The sequence below is a fragment of the Ctenopharyngodon idella genome, chromosome 14 (genome assembly GCF_019924925.1).
Source record: "Ctenopharyngodon idella isolate HZGC_01 chromosome 14, HZGC01, whole genome shotgun sequence".
Taxonomy (NCBI): Eukaryota; Metazoa; Chordata; class Actinopteri; order Cypriniformes; family Xenocyprididae; genus Ctenopharyngodon; species Ctenopharyngodon idella.
The window spans coordinates 23,082,407-23,100,806 of NC_067233.1; the positions used below are offsets into that span (position 1 = coordinate 23,082,407).

The 18,400-nt window shown below is 37.4% G+C and overlaps 1 protein-coding gene across 1 annotated transcript; it reads right to left on the bottom strand.

Moving 5' to 3' along the window:
• Positions 1-5,068: 5,068 nt before the first annotated feature.
• On the bottom strand, positions 5,069-6,850 carry LOC127494200 (uncharacterized). Its single transcript, XM_051859913.1, has 4 exons — positions 6,621-6,850; positions 6,495-6,533; positions 6,120-6,245; positions 5,069-5,619 (listed from the first exon to the last, which is right to left on the bottom strand). The coding sequence occupies exons 1-4, from the start codon at positions 6,762-6,764 to the stop codon at positions 5,503-5,505; spliced, it is 426 nt and encodes a 141-aa protein (XP_051715873.1). The 5' UTR covers positions 6,765-6,850; the 3' UTR covers positions 5,069-5,502.
• Between the last annotated feature and the right edge of the window lie 11,550 nt (positions 6,851-18,400).

Here is an 18,400-nt window from a genome sequence, read left to right on the forward strand (position 1 = left end):
GTTACGGAAACACTGTGTTTCAGCGTTTGAGGGGAAAAATGTCAAACGCAGATGTAAAAAACATCAATTAGAGTTGAGAGACCTTTTAATTCTTACCTTCATAGTTCGAAAAGTCCATTCAGGATAAACTTGATAGTACAGTCAGCAAAATATATTATATAAAGCTTTTATGTAAACGGGTCATGTGCTGCGCTTATCCAATCAATGACACTGACACTGAACGTACGTAAACAACCCAAGCTGGGTTAAAAACGAACGTAAACAACCCAAGCTGGGTTAAAAATGGACAAACCCAGCAATTGGGTTGTTTTAACCCAGCGGTTGGGTTAAATGTTTGCCCAACCTGTTGGGTAGTTACATTTAACTCAACTATTGTTTTAAATTACTGTATTGCTTGCTTAAAATGAAACCAAAGTATGTTGGAAATGAACATTTATTAATATGCTCAATAAATGAACATTGATTAATAAGTTTAATGAATAATAATTAAACAATACACATTCATTAAATTGCTTATTAATAAATGATCACCTTTTGATCATTATTGATGCCTCTAATAATTGTCTGATTTTTAATTTTCCAACCAATTTTAGGTTCATTTTAAGCCAGCCGTATAGTAATTTTTAAACAATAGTTGGGTTAAATAAAACTGCCCAGCACATTGGGCAAACATTTAACCCAACCACTGGGTTAAAACAACCCAATTGCTGGGTTTGTTCACTTTCAACGCAACTTGGGTTGTTTTTAACCCAGCATTTTTTTTAGAGTGTACCTTTTATAGTCTGAAAAGTCCATTCAGGACCTTCAGCAAAACATATTATATGAAGAGAGCCTTTATGTAAACAGGTCATGCACTGTGTTAGTCCAATCATTGACACTGAACATTGACAGGGTTTAGGAATGTACAGTGTGAAACAGCAGTTTATGAATACCCAGGATTAATAGTTAACCCCATGTAAATTATGAGCAGTGTGAAACGTGAAGCAAGATAACCCAGGATTCCATTTACCTGGGGTTTAGAATGACCTGGGTTAACTATTTCAGGTGTGAAAATAGTTATACCTCTGTCTTAACATCAAGAATATGTTGTAGATGAGCAGTGTGTGTTCTTTCAAGTGCTTTATGGGTCACTTTATATGTGGTTAGTGAAACCCTACTGAGAAACGAGCCACTGCGCGGTGTGTGTTTGTTGCTGGGTGTTTGGAGGTAAACACATTCAAGTGCCCTGTTCACACTACAACACAGGAAACCTCAGGGGCTTCCTGTCAAAGGTGTAACTGCATCCAATTGCATTTATTATGCGTTTATGTTAGTGGGGCTCATGCAAAGACTATCTTTTTTCATTCAATTGGGCTATGTTGCACATCTTAATGACAGGACCGTGTTTTGCAGTGGAGAAGGTTTGTACTCTGTATGCATCTCTTAAAATGGAGGGAGTGAATCATGCTTTTGCTTTTTGTTCTGGATTATTGCTTTTTGAAGTCATACAAAAGAAGATGATTCTTTGTCTTTCTTTGGAGCAAATGCGCAGGTTCAATGTGCATGCTTATGCACGCACACAAGCCATGCTGCAAAAACAGCCAAAAATGCATAGCGACAATTGTGCTGTTAACATGCAGGATGTTTTGTTCAGTCAGTGCTTGAACTTGGGTTGTGGTCAATTTATGTGTCATTTATGTTAAGTGGCATTTATTTTCATAGCAATGCATTGTTATGTTAATATTTTGTTTACAGAATTTAACCTTAGTGAAATAGATTGTCAAATATTTGCAGTTATGGGGTATGGAGTCAAAGGTCAAGGGTAAAATGCCCATGAAATGGAACAGAGCGGCTATATAAGGAGGTCGACACTATGGAAGCTTGTTTCCACTATGGAATAAAAAAAAAGAAAAGATAATTATGACTTTTTTTTTCTCAGAATTGTGAGATATAATCTCTCAAATGAGATGTAAACTTGTAATTCTGAGAGGGAAAAAATTTGCGAATTTATCTCTCAAATCTAAGACTTTTTTTCCCCCCTCAGGATTGTGAATTTATATCTTGCTATTCTGACTTTTTTCCTCAGAATTTTGAGATATAAACTTACAACTGCAAGTAATACATTCAGAATTGCAGGTTATAAACTTGCAATTCTAAGGGAAAAAAGTTTTTTTTAATTTTTTTTATTCCGTGGTGGAAACAGGCTTCCATAGGACATTTGTAAAAGAAAAAACAAAAAAGATTATGAAAAAGCCAAAGACGTCTATGCTACTTGCAGAGATTCTGTTGTCATTCCCATGTTGCACGTCTGCCAGACATGGAAGCAATTCTTTTGTTGTATTTTATTTTTATTTTATCACCTGTTCTGTAAATGTCTTGTGACTACGCACTCTGGATCCACAGGTGAATGTCATCCTGGCAACACTGGTTGGCTGATGGGACCACATGAATACAAACACCTACTATAATATAATGAAATATTGAATGAAATGTATTGTATACTGCATATTTTAAGTCTTTAAAAAGTTTTAGTGTTACTGGATTTGACAACAAAACTTCTGTGTTCAGAATCAGAGAAAGCTATGGCGGTAATGTCATCGGAGCATGTATGTAGAAGAGCACTGCGCAAGGTATATTTGATCGAGAAAAAGTTAAATTGCGTTTTTTTTTTTTTTTTTTAATACTGTTGATCGGATTATTTCAGATCTGCACCACCCCTTTCAGTCCGATTGACATTTAATTTGGATTACTCACAATTATTTGGTTGTATGTAAACATAGCTAGCCCTATCCACCTTATTTTTAAAGTTGGCATGAAACAGAAGTTGCACTAGTCTTTTCTTCCCTATTGTGCTGTATATCCAAGTGAAACGGCTTCTGGAATCAGAACAAATGTAAGGCGGGGCTTGATTTTGTCCAAGGGGAATTTATTGGATGGTTTGCTATTGGTGGATCTCATGTGAGTGACAGGTTGCCCCGTTCATGTACTTGCATGTTCTGTAATGACATGGGGAAAAAAAGCTGCCTGGAGACATTTCAAAATTGTCCCCAGTGTGAACTAACATTCCTTCAAGGGAGTTTGAGCTTGGAATTTGTAATTATGACTCACAGACATATGGACCACTTTTATGGCTCTTGACAGACTGAAGATCTGCATTCTTTTTCAGAACTCCTCCTCGTGTGTTCCACAGAGAGATACCTGACATGAAGAACGTACATGTTGCATTCTTTTTCAAAAAAGAATGCAACGTCATGTACGTTCATGTTGAGTGCTGAGGTGATATAGAGCAGTTTTAGCTCAGGAACATGAGTTTATACAGCTGGTTGTAACTCAGATAGTATCAGTTTATGGTTTAAAGGGCTCAACCGCATAAACTCTCACATGTGGGGCAATTTATTCATTTATTTTCACTTCCTGTCTTGTTTGCTGCAATGACGGGCTGTCCCGTTATCCCACATCCCACTGATCCCTACACATTTCCCATTCAGGAAGGTGGGCGTTAGTCTTCTTGAGCAGTCATCCTCTGGGATAAATTTTTGAAGCAGCAGATAATTGAAATGAAGCAGCGCTGTGGTTTAGTGCTGAGTGTTGTGTGTTTGGTTTTTGGGGTGATTGAGACCCACGCAGGCGCCTTATAGAAGTGCCCACACACAGTGTGATCTGAAAGAGTTCCTTTATGCTGCAAAGTGCAGTTTAATCATTTCCCTTCACACCTTTCAGGAAGGAAAGCAGTGTTTGCCATGTCAAGTATCACTACTACTATTGCTCATACTTAGGGTTAGGGATTTCAATGCTAACCCTAAGTATTAAACTGACAATTAACATGTGCTGCACCATTTGTACTGCGGGCATGAATGATGCCTCAAATCATAAAGCTTGTGAACAAGACTTTAATAAAATTCAAGTAATCAAATTTATGATTTTTGTAGACAATCATATCTTTAGACAGATTGTATGCATCATGTAGGACCTAACTTCATGCAAACAGTTCTCACTTTTAACTAGTTGCTTATTAGCTTGCATATTTGCTGTTTATTAGTTCTTATAAAGCGCATATTAATGCCTTATTCTGCATGACCATATTCTACATCCCTAAATCCTACCCCATACCATAAACGCTACGACTACCTTACTAACTATTAATAAGCAGTAAATTAATTGTTTATTGAGGTAAGTCGTAGTTAATAGTGAATATGTGTTCCCCATACCGAAGTGTTACCCAAACTTTATAGATAATTTCATACTTAAGTGTGATATTCATATTAATTTTTTTTTTTTCATTCATTGTATTTTTATTAACTTTATTAGAAATAAAATAATCTACAGTCAACCAACTATTTATTTATTAATTCATTTTATTTTTATAAACTTTATTAGAAATATATTCATTCATTCATTTTTGTAAACTTTATAAGAAATACATGAATCTGCCTTCATTGGCCATTTATTTTTAATGTAATATATTTACACTGTACTTTTGCTGCATTGCAGGCACTGCTACGTAAGAAAATACAAATCTAGTTGGAGAGTTAAAGTTGTTCTGGACAGACGCCCACTGCTTTCAGAGCAAGTGTGAGTAATGTGAGATATGTAATAATTTTGACCCCTGAGGGAAAATAAATGCCTGACCGCAACTGCATCACATGAACTGAATTAGCACGCATGGTAAAGGAACGTGCCATAACCGATAACTCTAATTCAGTGTAATGATGAGCATCCCAGTGTGGTTTAGGTGGGTAAGAGTGATGCGTGCTGACTTATTAGTAGTAGGAGTGGAAAATATTTTCCAGGCTTGTTTCCCATTGCTTGTCATAGAACGTGTGATCGGGGACTTTCCCACTGAGTTCACGCACACGATGTCCACCTTAGCGATGGAATGTATCAAACGCCAAAAAAAGTGAAACTTTAAAGTTCCGCTGTCCCGCAGTTTATATGTAGGTCATGAGGTCAGAATCAAAATTAGCGGCTGCGTTTCCATCCAGAGCTGCAGCAGAGGTGGTACAGTTCATCACCTGTGACCTCTGCTGCAAAAATGACATTTGCATAATTAAACCCACATGATGAATGTGTCAGTGAAGAAATCTCAAGCTTTTAGAATTCAAATGTTCACATTTATTTATCTTAAAATACATGGCAGACATCTTATAAATAACCAATAAATAGTTTCTTAAATACATAAATAAGCAGCAAAGCTTATGTAAAACATTCTAGTGCTTTTCTTTAAAAAATAAAAAAAATAAATACAACTCAGAGAACTGGCAACATGTTGGTCTTCATAGAAGTTACATACACAACTATATATCAAGGATACATTCCTAGCAGTGCAATGTATAAAGACGTATAACATGATTCAATTAATATCATAAACCAGTATGATACATCACATAAAAAAAAAACAAAAAACATAACAATAATTTAAATTGCTGAACCCTGATGTTTTTTAAGTTTCCTAAACATTGTCTAGAAATAGCTTTTTATGACCCAAAGCCTGCAGTGGTCAAGAGCAGGTTAACCTTCACATGATCACTGTGTTCTTGTGTAGAGTAGTTGCACCAGACGTTCCATGTTCTCTACAAACTCCTTCACATGTGTTTGGTTGTACAACTCACAGGTGCAGTTTCGGGGTGAGCTTGATGATGTCTAGTGAGAGAAGAATGAGAAAAGAGAGAGAAATATGTCAAAAGAGTCTACACTCCTAAAAATAAGGTTGCAAAAGGGGGTTTTCCAAGAGATGCCATAGAAGAGTCTTTTCAGGTTCCCCAAAGAACCTTGCAGTTCTTAACAAAACAGTTTTTTTCTTAGTGTGATGAACATTTTAAAATTCTAAAGAACCTTTTCCCACTACACTCTTAAAAATGAAGGTTCCAAAAGAGTTTTTTTTTTTTTTTTTGCAGCGATGTCATAGAAGAACCATTTTTTCTTTGTATTAACAGAATTTTAAAAATCTAAAGAAACTTTTCTCACTATAAAGAACCCATTCCATGGATGTTAAAGGTTCTTCATTAAACCACTGATGCCAATAAAAGTAACACCAATTATTATCATGTCTGTTAAATTTTATACCACTACTTTAGCCCTAATAGATGAAGCATATAAAACATTTTTTTTATCTTCGTTAATGGGAGGTAAATTTTACTTACATTCCACTTTTCCTTGTTCAGTCCTTCGTAGATCATCATGAAGTCATCATTTTCAGTAACGTTGCATTCAACTTCAAGGACCTTTAGCTCAGCAATAGTGCATTTCAGTGCTGAAGACAAACAATCCTTGAAAGAAACAAAGACAGGAGTGCGTTAGGCCTAGAGTTTTAGTTCATCCTTAAGGTGTTTGCAGAGCACATCTCTCTCTCTCTCTCTGTAAATCTCTCAGCTGCTGTGAAGCGTGTGTGTGAGAATTGTTGTGAGAGCTGGCTTGAGGTTTGGCTTTCTCGTAGTAACCTCCTTCCTGTGTGAGTGATCTATCTCACTTCAGCAAACAAGCTGATGCTTAAAGCTTGAAAAAAAGTGTTCGCTTACCTCCTGAATGTCAGGGGAGTAGAGTCTCGTGTTCTTTGGCTGTAAAAAGAAAAAAATGCATAAATGAATAAACAGTTTAAAATTGCTTTAATGTTGCTGAGTGTTTAAAAAGCAAATAATACTTACACATTTAGCACTAATACCGTCTTTGAAACCTTTAAACGCAGTCTTAAACATATCTTGGGCAATGATGCTTCGTTTCACAGGCTGGGCGCTTAGGGAGCAGACCAGCGCCAGTGTCAGAGCACAAATCCAGTGTAGAGCAGACATGGTGTCAGTGGATGTCTTTCAAGGTTCAAATCACCTGCTGGATGTTTATCCTCAGTGCACAAGTGCAAGTGACTTGTAACCAGCTCGTGTGGTCTATTTATTTGACTGCACTTGGAAAAATGAATGGGTGGGCAGAAAGACTTCAGATATTAGCAAATACAATCAACTGCTGGAGTTTTTTTTTTTCCTTTTGATGACTCTTGGGATTTTTCTTATTGCCCTTTCTCCCTCATCTAGCCCCCACCCCCTGTCCTTCCACCCTCAGAGAGACTGTGTGTGTCTGTGTGTGTGTGTGTGTCTGTGCGCGCACACATTGAGGTTTTACACAGATGCGATATTCTGAATGTGGGAAAGTAGTCACCAATAAATAGTAAAAAACTTAAGTCAAAATATTTTGTCAAGTATCCTGTCACCTCTGATGTGATGCATATATTTGAAATTAGATCATACTGTCACACACCATTACATCATATGCATCATGAGGTAATTGCTTGTGTAGGTTTGCTCTAGTTCAATATATATGAAAAGTAACACAAAGTGAACACAAACCTAGTAACACAAAGTGAAAATGGTGTCTCCTTTCTCTGACAGCAGTGGGTGCTTTGAGACATCACATTGGTGGATATGTGTGTGTTGTTTTTGGGGTTGCTGAAAGTAATGCATGAGGTCTAACAGTACAGTGGTGCACTGAATGAAAGACATCTAGTCATGTCAAATTTATTTACATAGCACTTTTCACGATGGACATCGTGCCTTCCGGAACGCTCTGCCTGTTTGTGTCTGGTTGGACAAACTGCTTTAAAGTCATGCGAATGTTTTGAAAGCTCTACAGTGTTACACTCTTTCGGGGAATTGACCTACATATGGCTTAATTAATTACACTTTTAGAAGAAAAAGGGTTCTGTTAGGTGCTTCATATATAGAACCTTTTAGGGTTCCTGCACGATTCTGGATAATCTGAAAAAAAAAAAAAAAAAATAACACGTTATTTACTAGAGGTTCAAAAATGAAGATTCTGTCAGCCTCATGTCGTTCCAAACCCGTAAGACGTTCTTTCATCTTCGGAACACAAATGATCTTTTTAATGAAATCTGAGAGCTTTCTGTCCCTCCATTGACAGCTAGGTAACTACCACTTTCAAGGTCCAGAACGGTCCAGAAAGTAATCCATGTGACTCCAGTGGTTTAAACATAATAAAAAAACATAATTTACAAAAATCTATTAATGTTAAAACATTATTTACAAAATATCTCAAAGGCGTTTACGCAAAAGCTTCTGCTCTCACATCAACACAACATGTACGTGTCATGGTGCTCTTGTGAACGCGAGTTTAATATTTTGTAAATAAAGTGGTAAATTGTGTTTTTTTTTTTTTTTTTTTTTTTTTTGTTACGCAAACAAAGCACTCGTCACTTCATAAAACTGAGGTTAAACCACTGGAGTCACATGGAGTACTTTAATGATGTCTTTACTACTTTTCTGGGGCTTGAAATTGGTAGTTGCGTAGACTGTCAATGGAGGGACAAAAAAGCTCTCAAAGGGCCTGTTTACACCTGGTCACTTCATGCATTTTCTCTGATCGGATAGCTATCTGATTTATCAAAACGATTCCATTTACACTTGACCACATAAATGTGCCTCGGATATAAATACGATCTTCAATTCCCGCGATATATGCAGATTTCATGGAGTTCATGTCACAATGCATTTTATTGATCATCAGCTAATCTGTGGCGATGCGTGATGCAGTAGCTCTGTCATATCTGGCTATAACATGTTATTTAGCCCATAACGCTCTCACGTTTATTTTTTAGCATTTTTGGGAGGAGTAAAATTGACGTGATTTCAACAACCAGATGCATTTAGACTTGTTCAGTTTCGTCTGGAATGCGTCCTAGGCCACCTCCTGAAGTGGTTTGAACGATTGGATTTATATCCGTCTCAAATGCTTTTCAGAGGGCATTTACAACCTGGTCTTTTTGCGATTAGATAGCTATCCTATCAGAGAAAATGCATTAAGTGACCAGGTGTAAACAGGCCCAAAGTTATATACATATAAATGTCTATAACTCCTGAAAGAAATGAGATTTTCAGCAAATGTGACGCGCTTATGTATGAGGGCCCTTTTGAGGACACACAAAAAAAAGCAGTGGTGCTATAATTGAACAAAACATGAAATTGGCTCTAACTACAGTACTGTTGGTCTGATTGACTTTAAAATTGACATGCCGTGTCTTTGTCTCAGTTGCTATCAAAATCCATTATGACGTTGGTTTGCTGCCAGCTTCCTTGTTTGCTTCTATTGTGCTTGGCCACTTAATTGTTGTTTGCAGCTATATTTTTAATTTATTTTGTTTTGATTAATTTTTAATTTTAACTAAATTATGAAATAAGCAGTTGTATTTATCATTTACCATCTTCATTTTTGTAAAGATGCTTTGAAACATATGAAAAGCTCTATACGAATAAACTTGACATTTTCCATCCAAAGTTGAGAATTAAAATTGGAATATCGCATAAAACATTTGCAAATGCAGTAGCGTTTCCATCCCATGTGCTCAAAAGAACAAAATTGCATGAAATGTCTGTAATAAAAACATAAGTTTCTGTGATAGGGGAAGAAACTGTGGCTCATTTTTCCTCCATCATAAATAACTTGCGTATCAGAGCGGCAGATGAAACGCAATAAACACTGTCATGTTATCTTTCGTTCAGATGCTGGTGTTTGGGAACGCAATTGTGTGAGACTCTTCTGGAGGAATTAAACCAAATCATTTTGATGGCAGACTTTGGCTCAGGTGTTTCAGAACCACCAAACTAACATTTGAGATGCTGTGCAATGCGATTGGTCCGCTAGTTAGTCCAGTTGTCCAATCACATCCTCTGTTGAGGCAAAGTTTTTGGTTGAGGTATTCTGTAAATGTGTTTCCATCGTAGTTTATGCTCATATCTTCTTATTGGATAAAACTTGATGGACGTAAGAAGTGTCTCTCATTTCATTTATGTCTGTATTATTTTTTTTTTTATAATATTAAAAAATGCGATTGCCATTTAAAAATACATTTACACAGCCGTCATGTTTTAACTAGACTGGGAAAATAACCAACCAACGCATTCGTAGAAAGGGTTTTTTTCCCGCTGATGATGACTGCGTTGACGGATAAAGGAACCAATGTGGACTTCATCAAGGGTCGTTACATACAGCTACACCAACAAGGATTTCTTCTAGACATGTACTGCATAACATCCTGATTAAACCTGCCAGATCCAACAAAACTACAAGTTCAAGATGCGCTGAATCTATATACTAGCCTATTATTCAGTTCATTATGTTTAGTAGACTGAATAGGTCCAATAGAGTAAATTACATTGAAACACTCGAACCTGGCCAAATTGAGTGATTGAGTCACAAAACCAGACACAAAAGCTTATTTGGTGATTTAAAACGTTATCATCCAACGTGATGGCAAATAGGCTGTCCTACTAATGTTAATCAATATTTACATATATAGTAGCAGTAAATTTATCTTTCATACACGTGTCCCGCATTGTCCCACAAAATCACATCAACTGTCCTGCAACAGAGCAGTAACCAGGTGGTCACCCTAATCTTGGCGTTTCCATCCAAGCTTTTTTTTAATTTTATTTTATTTTATGTGATATCCCAAAATGCGCATAGAAATAGGTGAATGGAAACATAACTATTGTTTCAAAGCAGCAAAGGTAGTGAGTTGAGAAAAGATTTGAACAGTAGTTTAGCCTAATGTGTTAATATTAATGAAGTGTTACTGTGAAAAACATGGCATTTTCTTTTTATTGGTTGACGTGAGCGCATATTTCCCGACATTATGCTGTAATGATTTAGAACTTCCTGAGGATGAAGCCCAAATCTACTGTGTTTGGTTGCAGTGTACGCAATCTCTCTCCTCTAGTGCTAAAAGCAGTGGTTTTCAGAAAACAATAGATTTATTTCTGTTTCTTACATCTAATCACTACATGAGTCAAGTCTGCAGTGGTTATCTCCAGACCCTTCCTTCCTCAATAACATTACACTTACGTTTGAGAAACGTTCATACGAATCCCAGATCAAGGAAGTGGATAATGGCTTTCCTAATTCTCCCACAGGAGAAACAGTGAAATAATTTCCCTTGCATCACAACCAATTCATTGGCACAGTGCAAACACTTTTAAAAAAGAGTTGGTACAATAGTATAGAAATGGTATTATTATGGTATACCAGTGCTATATGATTACTGTATTCAAACTATGGTGTTTACAGGTATTTCAAAAGTACATTGCGGAATTTCCTTCATGATAGTGTCCAAAAACTAATTATATGATACTTTTTGAGAGTGAAATGACACTGAAAGGTCATTAAATGTGTCATCTGTGCCAGCAACTATTTAGTGATAGCCACTGGTGTGGAGTAGCAAACTACTCACTTAAAAAAACTGCCATTGAAAAATGTACAGCAATTGTAATTACTAATAGCCTATATTTTGCATTCACATAGATTAATGTTTCTGAAATTCTGATATTTATGCACGTTTCGTGTTTGGTTTGTGGTCAAAAATTAATTCCAACTCATTTAATATAACATTCTATGTTATTATTTTTTTTCTTCCATAAAAATCACTTTTGTATGGGATGAAGCTTTCAAAATAGCCTCATGTTTATGCCATTACAGCATGGCTTCAGTAAGTTTCCCCTTTAGCATGAATCATTGGGGATTGATTCAGTTTGATAATTTTTCCATGTTGCGTAGCAGTAGATTGGTCTAGGGGACAAAAAATGGTTTGATTGTACACCTTTGTATTCATGCAAATTAGTTTTTAAGGTTAACATGACGTTTGTGACACAATGGCCTTGAAAGATATTTGAATAGTAAAGCTACACTTAAAAGTTTTAAATTTAATTGCATAAAATATGAAATCAGCAGTATTTGTAAAAAAAAAAAAAAAAAAAAAAAAGATGATGATAGAAATTGAACGTATAACTAAATTAATATTTGACCCACTGGGCTGAATATATTTCTGTTTATCTTGGTGCGAGCATACATATATATCATCATCATTTTTTTTTTTTTTTTTTTTTTGTGACAGATTTAGAGAGTAAGAAATGCTTCTGTGTGATCTTATCTTGATATCTCTGTTAACATGGCGAAACAGTAAACAAGGTATTTGGGTTAATACCTCATAAAAAAAACATTCTGTCATCTATTCATGCACCGTCATGTCATTTCAAACCTCTGAGACTTTATTTGTTCTGTGGAAAACGAAACATAATATTTTGAAAAATGACTGTGGTTGTTTTGTCTATACAATGAAAGTTAATGAGCCCCAACATTATTGCTGGGGTAATACTGTATATAAGCAATGCAGATATGGAACGACATGAGGGTGATTTTAAATAATGACAATGTTTATTTGAGGGGTAAATTGTCTTCATGGTAATTATGTTAGGAAACACGAGCCATTATATGTCCGACATGAGCAAATGCAAAACAATACTTTAAACGGATAGTTCACCCAAAAATGAAGATTCTGTCATCAATTCCTCACTCTCACGTCATTCCAAACCCATAAGACTTTTGTTCATCTCTGAAACACATTTGAATGAAATCTGAGAGATTTCTGTCCCTACATTGAAAGTTTTCAGGTTTTTTGGGTTTTTGGGTGACTTTCAATGGAGAGACAGAAATCTCTCAGATTTCGTTAAAAATATCTTCAAACACAAATTTTCACAGCTTTTTGTTTAAATGTGTTTTTTTTTTTTTTTTTTTTTAAGATACCCACATTCAAGTGTTGGTAAAAAAATGAAGCTAGAATAAAATGGTTTTGTTTGTTTGTTTGTTTAAAAGTAGAGGATCTGTTCATTCTTTTGATAGATTGACTGTTTATATACATGCAACAAAATATTCAGGGAGCCATGAAAGTTTTGTGAATATATTGTTTGTGCTGGCTGGCAACTTTATAAGAAAACACTTACAGGAAAAGAGTTAAATTCGGAGTTGCATCTTAATCCTTGGCGTGAAATAAAAGGTAATATGCCAAGAAACCGTTTTAAAATATTGGTTGCTCAGTGGAACTTTCTCCTCATGAAGGCCACATTACCCATAATGACTGTCCCTTAGTGGTTAGTGAGCTGCAAGCGTGTGGGAAGTATTTAGTGAAAGTGTGAGAGAAGGGAAGCCGCCAGGGAAAAGCCCTCTAGTGCGCTTTGGAAGGGCTTGTGCATCACAAGTGTTACATGCTTCTAACAGTGGGAAGGAAGCGGCGTTGTCACGGAAAAGCGTCTTTCAGTATCTCAGGGTTCCCTCTGTATGTGTGTGTGTGATTGCACTCAGATTTTATCTTCAACAGTCGTCACTCAGTTGCGTCAGAATCCCACTGACTTTTCCCCTAAAACCCACTCTTAAGAATTCTTGATGGCAGGATTTTTATGGGCATTTTAAATGCATCCTGCCTACTTCATGTCATGTCAAATGGATAGTTGATTATTTCCCTTTAAAATCAGAGCACATCAAAGGTTGAGCATAGAAAAAAGGTGTTAATAACTTTTAAAATATGTAAGTGGCTAGCTCAACTAAAGTCTGGTGACAGGAAGGTGCCCACCCTCTCATTCCAAACAAACTGGTTTTGGTAAAAAAGATTATGAGAACCCTTTGATGTCTGTCTGACCACAGGTTTACAACTGTGATTTGCTAACTGAATCATCAGCATGTTCTCCTTAGATCTTCTGTCTGAAAACATATGTACAAGTGTCCTTCACCAGCCACCTGTGGAAAAATGAAGTGGAAGTCGTCCTACTTGGGTAAACTTCTGTAGTGAACGGGAGACAACAGCAGTATTCCCATAATCCATGATAGCATTTCCACGACTTTCTAATTGAGAGATAAAAATATTGAGAGATTGATTACAGCGGTCAGAAGAGAGAATCATTTGAATTAGTAACACTGTCGCATCAGTTTTAGTTTTTTTGGAATTAACTGCCAAGGTAATATAACACAAGGATATGAACAACTTTACTAGATTTGTGATGTTGATATCTGTGGAAATTTATCATCACAGCGTGTGATTAAGGTCCATAGATCTTGAAGCTGATTTATACTTCTGTGTCGGACCTACACCGGAGCCTCTGCGCCATAGGCTACGCATCGGTTTTTATTTATACTTCTGCATCGTTGTCGTGGTCGACGTGCAACATGCAGACCGCTAGTAGGCAGTGTCCGCGGTCATGTTGAGTATCAAGGCAAAAGCTGAAGAAGCAGCTTGTCATGTAGGTTGTCAGAGAAGCTTCAGCAGTGATGGCGGCAAATAGGCAACAACATTTACATTTTGATGGCGTGTCCCCTGACAGAGCACTTTTTCATTCCTGTGGAAGTTGAAAACACTCTCTGTTCTCTGCTTGCTCTGCGCCAGTTTTTTGACCAGAGGGAGGGGTTCTAGCAGACCAATCACAGCGCTTGTGGTCCACATAGAATTGACTCGTTGTTACATTTTTGGAGAGGTGCACATCAGGATATGCCGTAGGCTACGTGTGCTATGTGTGCCTTGATTTCCACCAGAGGGCACTTCTCTCGACTCCCCTGCTTTCCCATCATGAACTTCGGTTCCCACACCCCGGACTCATTATGCCTGATCACATCCACTTGTGTCTCATCATCTTGTTAACCCTGCCTATTTAAAGGTGCAATGTGTAAAATTTGGGAGGATCTATTGATGGAAATGCAATATAATATACATAACTATGTTTTCAGTGGTGCATAAACACCTTACGTAATGAACAGTTATGTTTTTATTACCTTAGAATGAGCCATTTCTATCTCATACACCGCGGGTACCCCCTTCATGTCAAGTCGCCATTATGCGCCGGCATGTTTCTACAGCAGCCCTAAACGGACATACACTCTACAGAGCATGTTTAGTCACTGTTGTTGTTCTTCTAAATCGTTCGTGTTTTTAGAGGCAGCTTGCATCATCACTACGTTCAATACGCACGTAGTAGTAGTAGTAGTAGTAGTAGTAGTAGTAGTAGTAGTAGTCGTCGTCGTCGTCGTCGTCGTCGTCGTCGTCTGGTTTATTAGAAGCAGAGACCGTTCTTTGTTAGAAGTAAGAAGAAAACCTCATTGCTTCACACAGGCTACTCTCTGCTGTCTCAGACGATGATATCTTTGTCTTGTGTTGGCCAGACGGCCACCGTAGCTTCTCCAAGAGGGAGGAGTGTGCGCCGTTAGTTACAGAGCCACCTTACCGCTAGATGCCACTAAAATTTACACATTGCATCTGTTCATTCACTCATTGCGAAGTCTTGTATGTTGTCACACTGTGTTTATGAGCGCTTCTTTGATTATCTGTTGTATGGTCTTGACCCTTTGCCTGCTCTCTAGATTTACCCCGTTTCCCTGTCTCTTGGTTTACCCTGTTTGCCTGAGTTCCTGTCCTGGTGTCTGTTTGGACTGTTTGCCCGTGTCTTTGGATTACCCTTAATAAACTACTGCATTTGAATCCTCAACCTTCGTGTCTCAGAGCAGTTCATGACACTTAGTATGTTTAGATGGCATATTGAATATTATGCGGATGAAAAACGAGGCTGTGAGAAATAGACTTACAGTCTTTAATGGTATGCACTGTATAGAGGTCCTAGATCACATGTAATTTTCAAAACTCACTTTTTATAACTGTGTTATGGAGTTTTTGTCTTTTGGAAAGATGTTTTTTCAACTGAACAATCGGTATGTTGTTAAACAACATTTTTATCCCTCAGTCTCGTTTTCATCTCGTTTTCGTCAGAAATTATATAATATGGTGCTACCCTGTGCTGACCTGTAACGCTACCTGAATCATATGCACTGTTTGCTGTTGGTCAGAGGAGAACTGGCCCCTTGGCTGAGCCTGGTTTTTCCCAAGGTTTTTTTTCTCCATTTTTGTCAGCTGTTGGAGTTTGGGTTCCTTGCCGCTGTCGCCTTCGCCCTTGGGCTTGCTTAGTTGGGGACACTTGATATTCAACAATGTTTTTTATCTGCCTGCATTGACACCATTGTATGAGAACTGAACTGAGCTGGATGATGACATCACTGTTTTCTCCAGTGCTGATATATAGATAAATTAACTAAATTAATAACTATTGATTTTTACAACGGAATGAATCAATACTGAATTTATTTAAGCTGGACAACGATACCATTTTCTTCTAGAGCTGCTGTGCAGCCAAAATGATTTGCCAGTTACCACTGTAAAGCTGCTTTGACACAATCTGCATTGTAAAAAGCGCTATATAAATAAAGGTGACTTGACTTGACCCTGACTAAGGCCCGTTCACACTTCCAGTGTCAGAGTGACATGATCCCATTCATTTCATTAGAGAGCTGCTGATTTCCGATGACATGAGCAACAGCGACCATTACACACAGGATGTAGCCATGTCTAGCGATGCAACAAAGTTGACGTGTTTAATTTTATGCATATGAAGAGCAACTTTCGGGAGCAACAACCAACCAGAGTGATATCCATATTACAGTTTTTCTCGATTGCTAAAACACTATAACCAGGCTTTTGAACTAAAATTTCAAAACCATAATGGCATTTATCAAAAAGCACACCCATTTCCCTAAATTATAAACACTATTCCCCTGTTTTGACACATGAGTCGGATTTGTTGAACTGTCACTGCAAAACTCTACACACAAATCCCTTAATTTCTCATTGCCTACACCATGTGGTCATTTAGAAAGCACTAGCATTCAATATTGTTCACTCAAGTCAGCACAGCTTCAGCTCAGTTAGCAAACAAATACCTAGTTGGAAACACTAAGAGTCAAAATTTATCACACACCAATCAGAACCTTCAATAGATAGACAAAAGAGCCCGAGTCAGTTCATTCAGTTTTGGAACAATCGATCCAGAGACGTGATAGAAGAGGTTGAGGACACCAGAGAGGAGGAGAAGGAAGAGGATGAGGAGGAAGATGAGGAAGGGGAAGGGCAAGGAGACAAGCAGCCTCGGATGAAATTCGTGTCACTCTAGTTGACCATGTCCTTGTCCTATGAGGGAGGCTGGGCAAAGAGTTTCAGTTGATGTGTGCCGGGGTGGATCAGACATGCAAGAGGATTTTACCCCCGCTGCCATGGCTAGGGCCAATATAGCCTGTGATTTTTGATGAGATTCTCTGGCCTGTCACAGACAAAAGAAGGGATGTAAGGGTGGGGCAGAATAATTGTTTTTGTTGTTGTTTGGTGTGTAGGACATGAATGAATAAAAATGTGCCGATGTATACATTGGTTGTGTCTTTTGTGTTCATCATGTGAAAAGGTTTTTGAGGTGGGGAAACAAAAGCAACATAACTTAGCAGTTTTGGAAATGTTGTTTTGAATTTGTTGCACCAGTGTGTAAGACTATGTTGTAGTGTGTGTTTTTGAGGGCTTGTGTGTGATGTCTGAGGGCAAAGTTTAGTTTTTCACCAAGAGTGAATGGTTTTGAGTGTAGAGCTTCATTTTAACCTGAAAATAGGATGTTTGGGGAATTGGGTGAGAGGTTATGGATTTGTGTCTACTGTTTTGAGAATACGAGGCATAGTTTCAAGAAATGTGTTTAAGCAATCGAGAAAAACTGTAAATCCATATAGTTATGAAGTAAAATATCTAGCTTCCGCCAGACCACCTTCCGTATTCAAGTTGCAAAAAAAAAAAAAAAACGGAACTGGCGTCGCGTCAGTCAAGCTTTTCGTAAGTTGAATAGGAAAGGCGTAGGATGTAGCGCAAGTTTTTTTGAACTACGGGAGGCGTTTCTCTTTCTTCCTAAGTTGAATACGGAAGGCGGCAGAAGCTACATATTTTACTTCATAACTTGTTAAATATGGATATTTTTTTACACAAACGCATAGTTTCACTTCAGAAGGACTTCATTAACATCCCGGAGCTGTGTGGAGTACACGTTTATGATGGCTGGATGTGGATGGAAGCACTTTCTTCAGCTCATACTTGTTGGTCCCGTTCACTGCCATTATAAAGCTTGGATGCGTCAGGATATTTATTAATATATCTCCAATTGTGCAATTTTCGTTTGAAAGTGAACTAGTCCTTTAACTTCATTTCTACATCTGTTTTTTCTTACAGTATGTGGAGTTACACTTTATAACCTGCCCTGATTTTTGTTTTAATAAAATCAAAAATAGATTAAACATTTAAAAAAAACTAAACAAATTGGCCATGTCATTTTATTTTGTGACATTTTATGAATACATTGAATGCATTTTTTTGGATAGAAGCAGCTGGTCAAATCTAATGTATTGCACATATAATCTGATGTTAGTGGGTTTTGTCATAACTAGGTTGGCAGGAAGTTCCCACATGATTTGACATTCTGAAGTGGTTTAAGCATTGAAGCCACTCATGAGGGGCTCAGTCAGGCCTGCAGGGTCAGGTGTGATCAAGATAAACGCTGTGGGCTGCAACAGTGATAATACTCATTTATATAAAAGTTCTCCTCAAAAACCCACACATTTGCGTCAGTGTGAGCTACCTGAACTATGGAAAGATGGCAAGAACAGAGCAAGAGGGAAAATTAGTTTCACTTAGTTTGACAAGTGTTTGTGTGGCTGAATCATAAGTAGTGAAACATGAACAATGATAAGGATC

Coding starts and splice junctions, on each gene's coding strand:
- LOC127494200 (XM_051859913.1), bottom strand. CDS start 6,764: ATGTCTGCTCTACACTGGATTTGTGCTCTGACACTGGCGCTGGTCTGC. Junction 6,246..6,494: donor ACTCCCCTGACATTCAGGAG/GTAAGCGAACAC, acceptor GTTTCTTTCAAG/GATTGTTTGTCTTCAGCACT. Junction 5,620..6,119: donor TGAACAAGGAAAAGTGGAAT/GTAAGTAAAATT, acceptor TTCTCTCACTAG/ACATCATCAAGCTCACCCCG.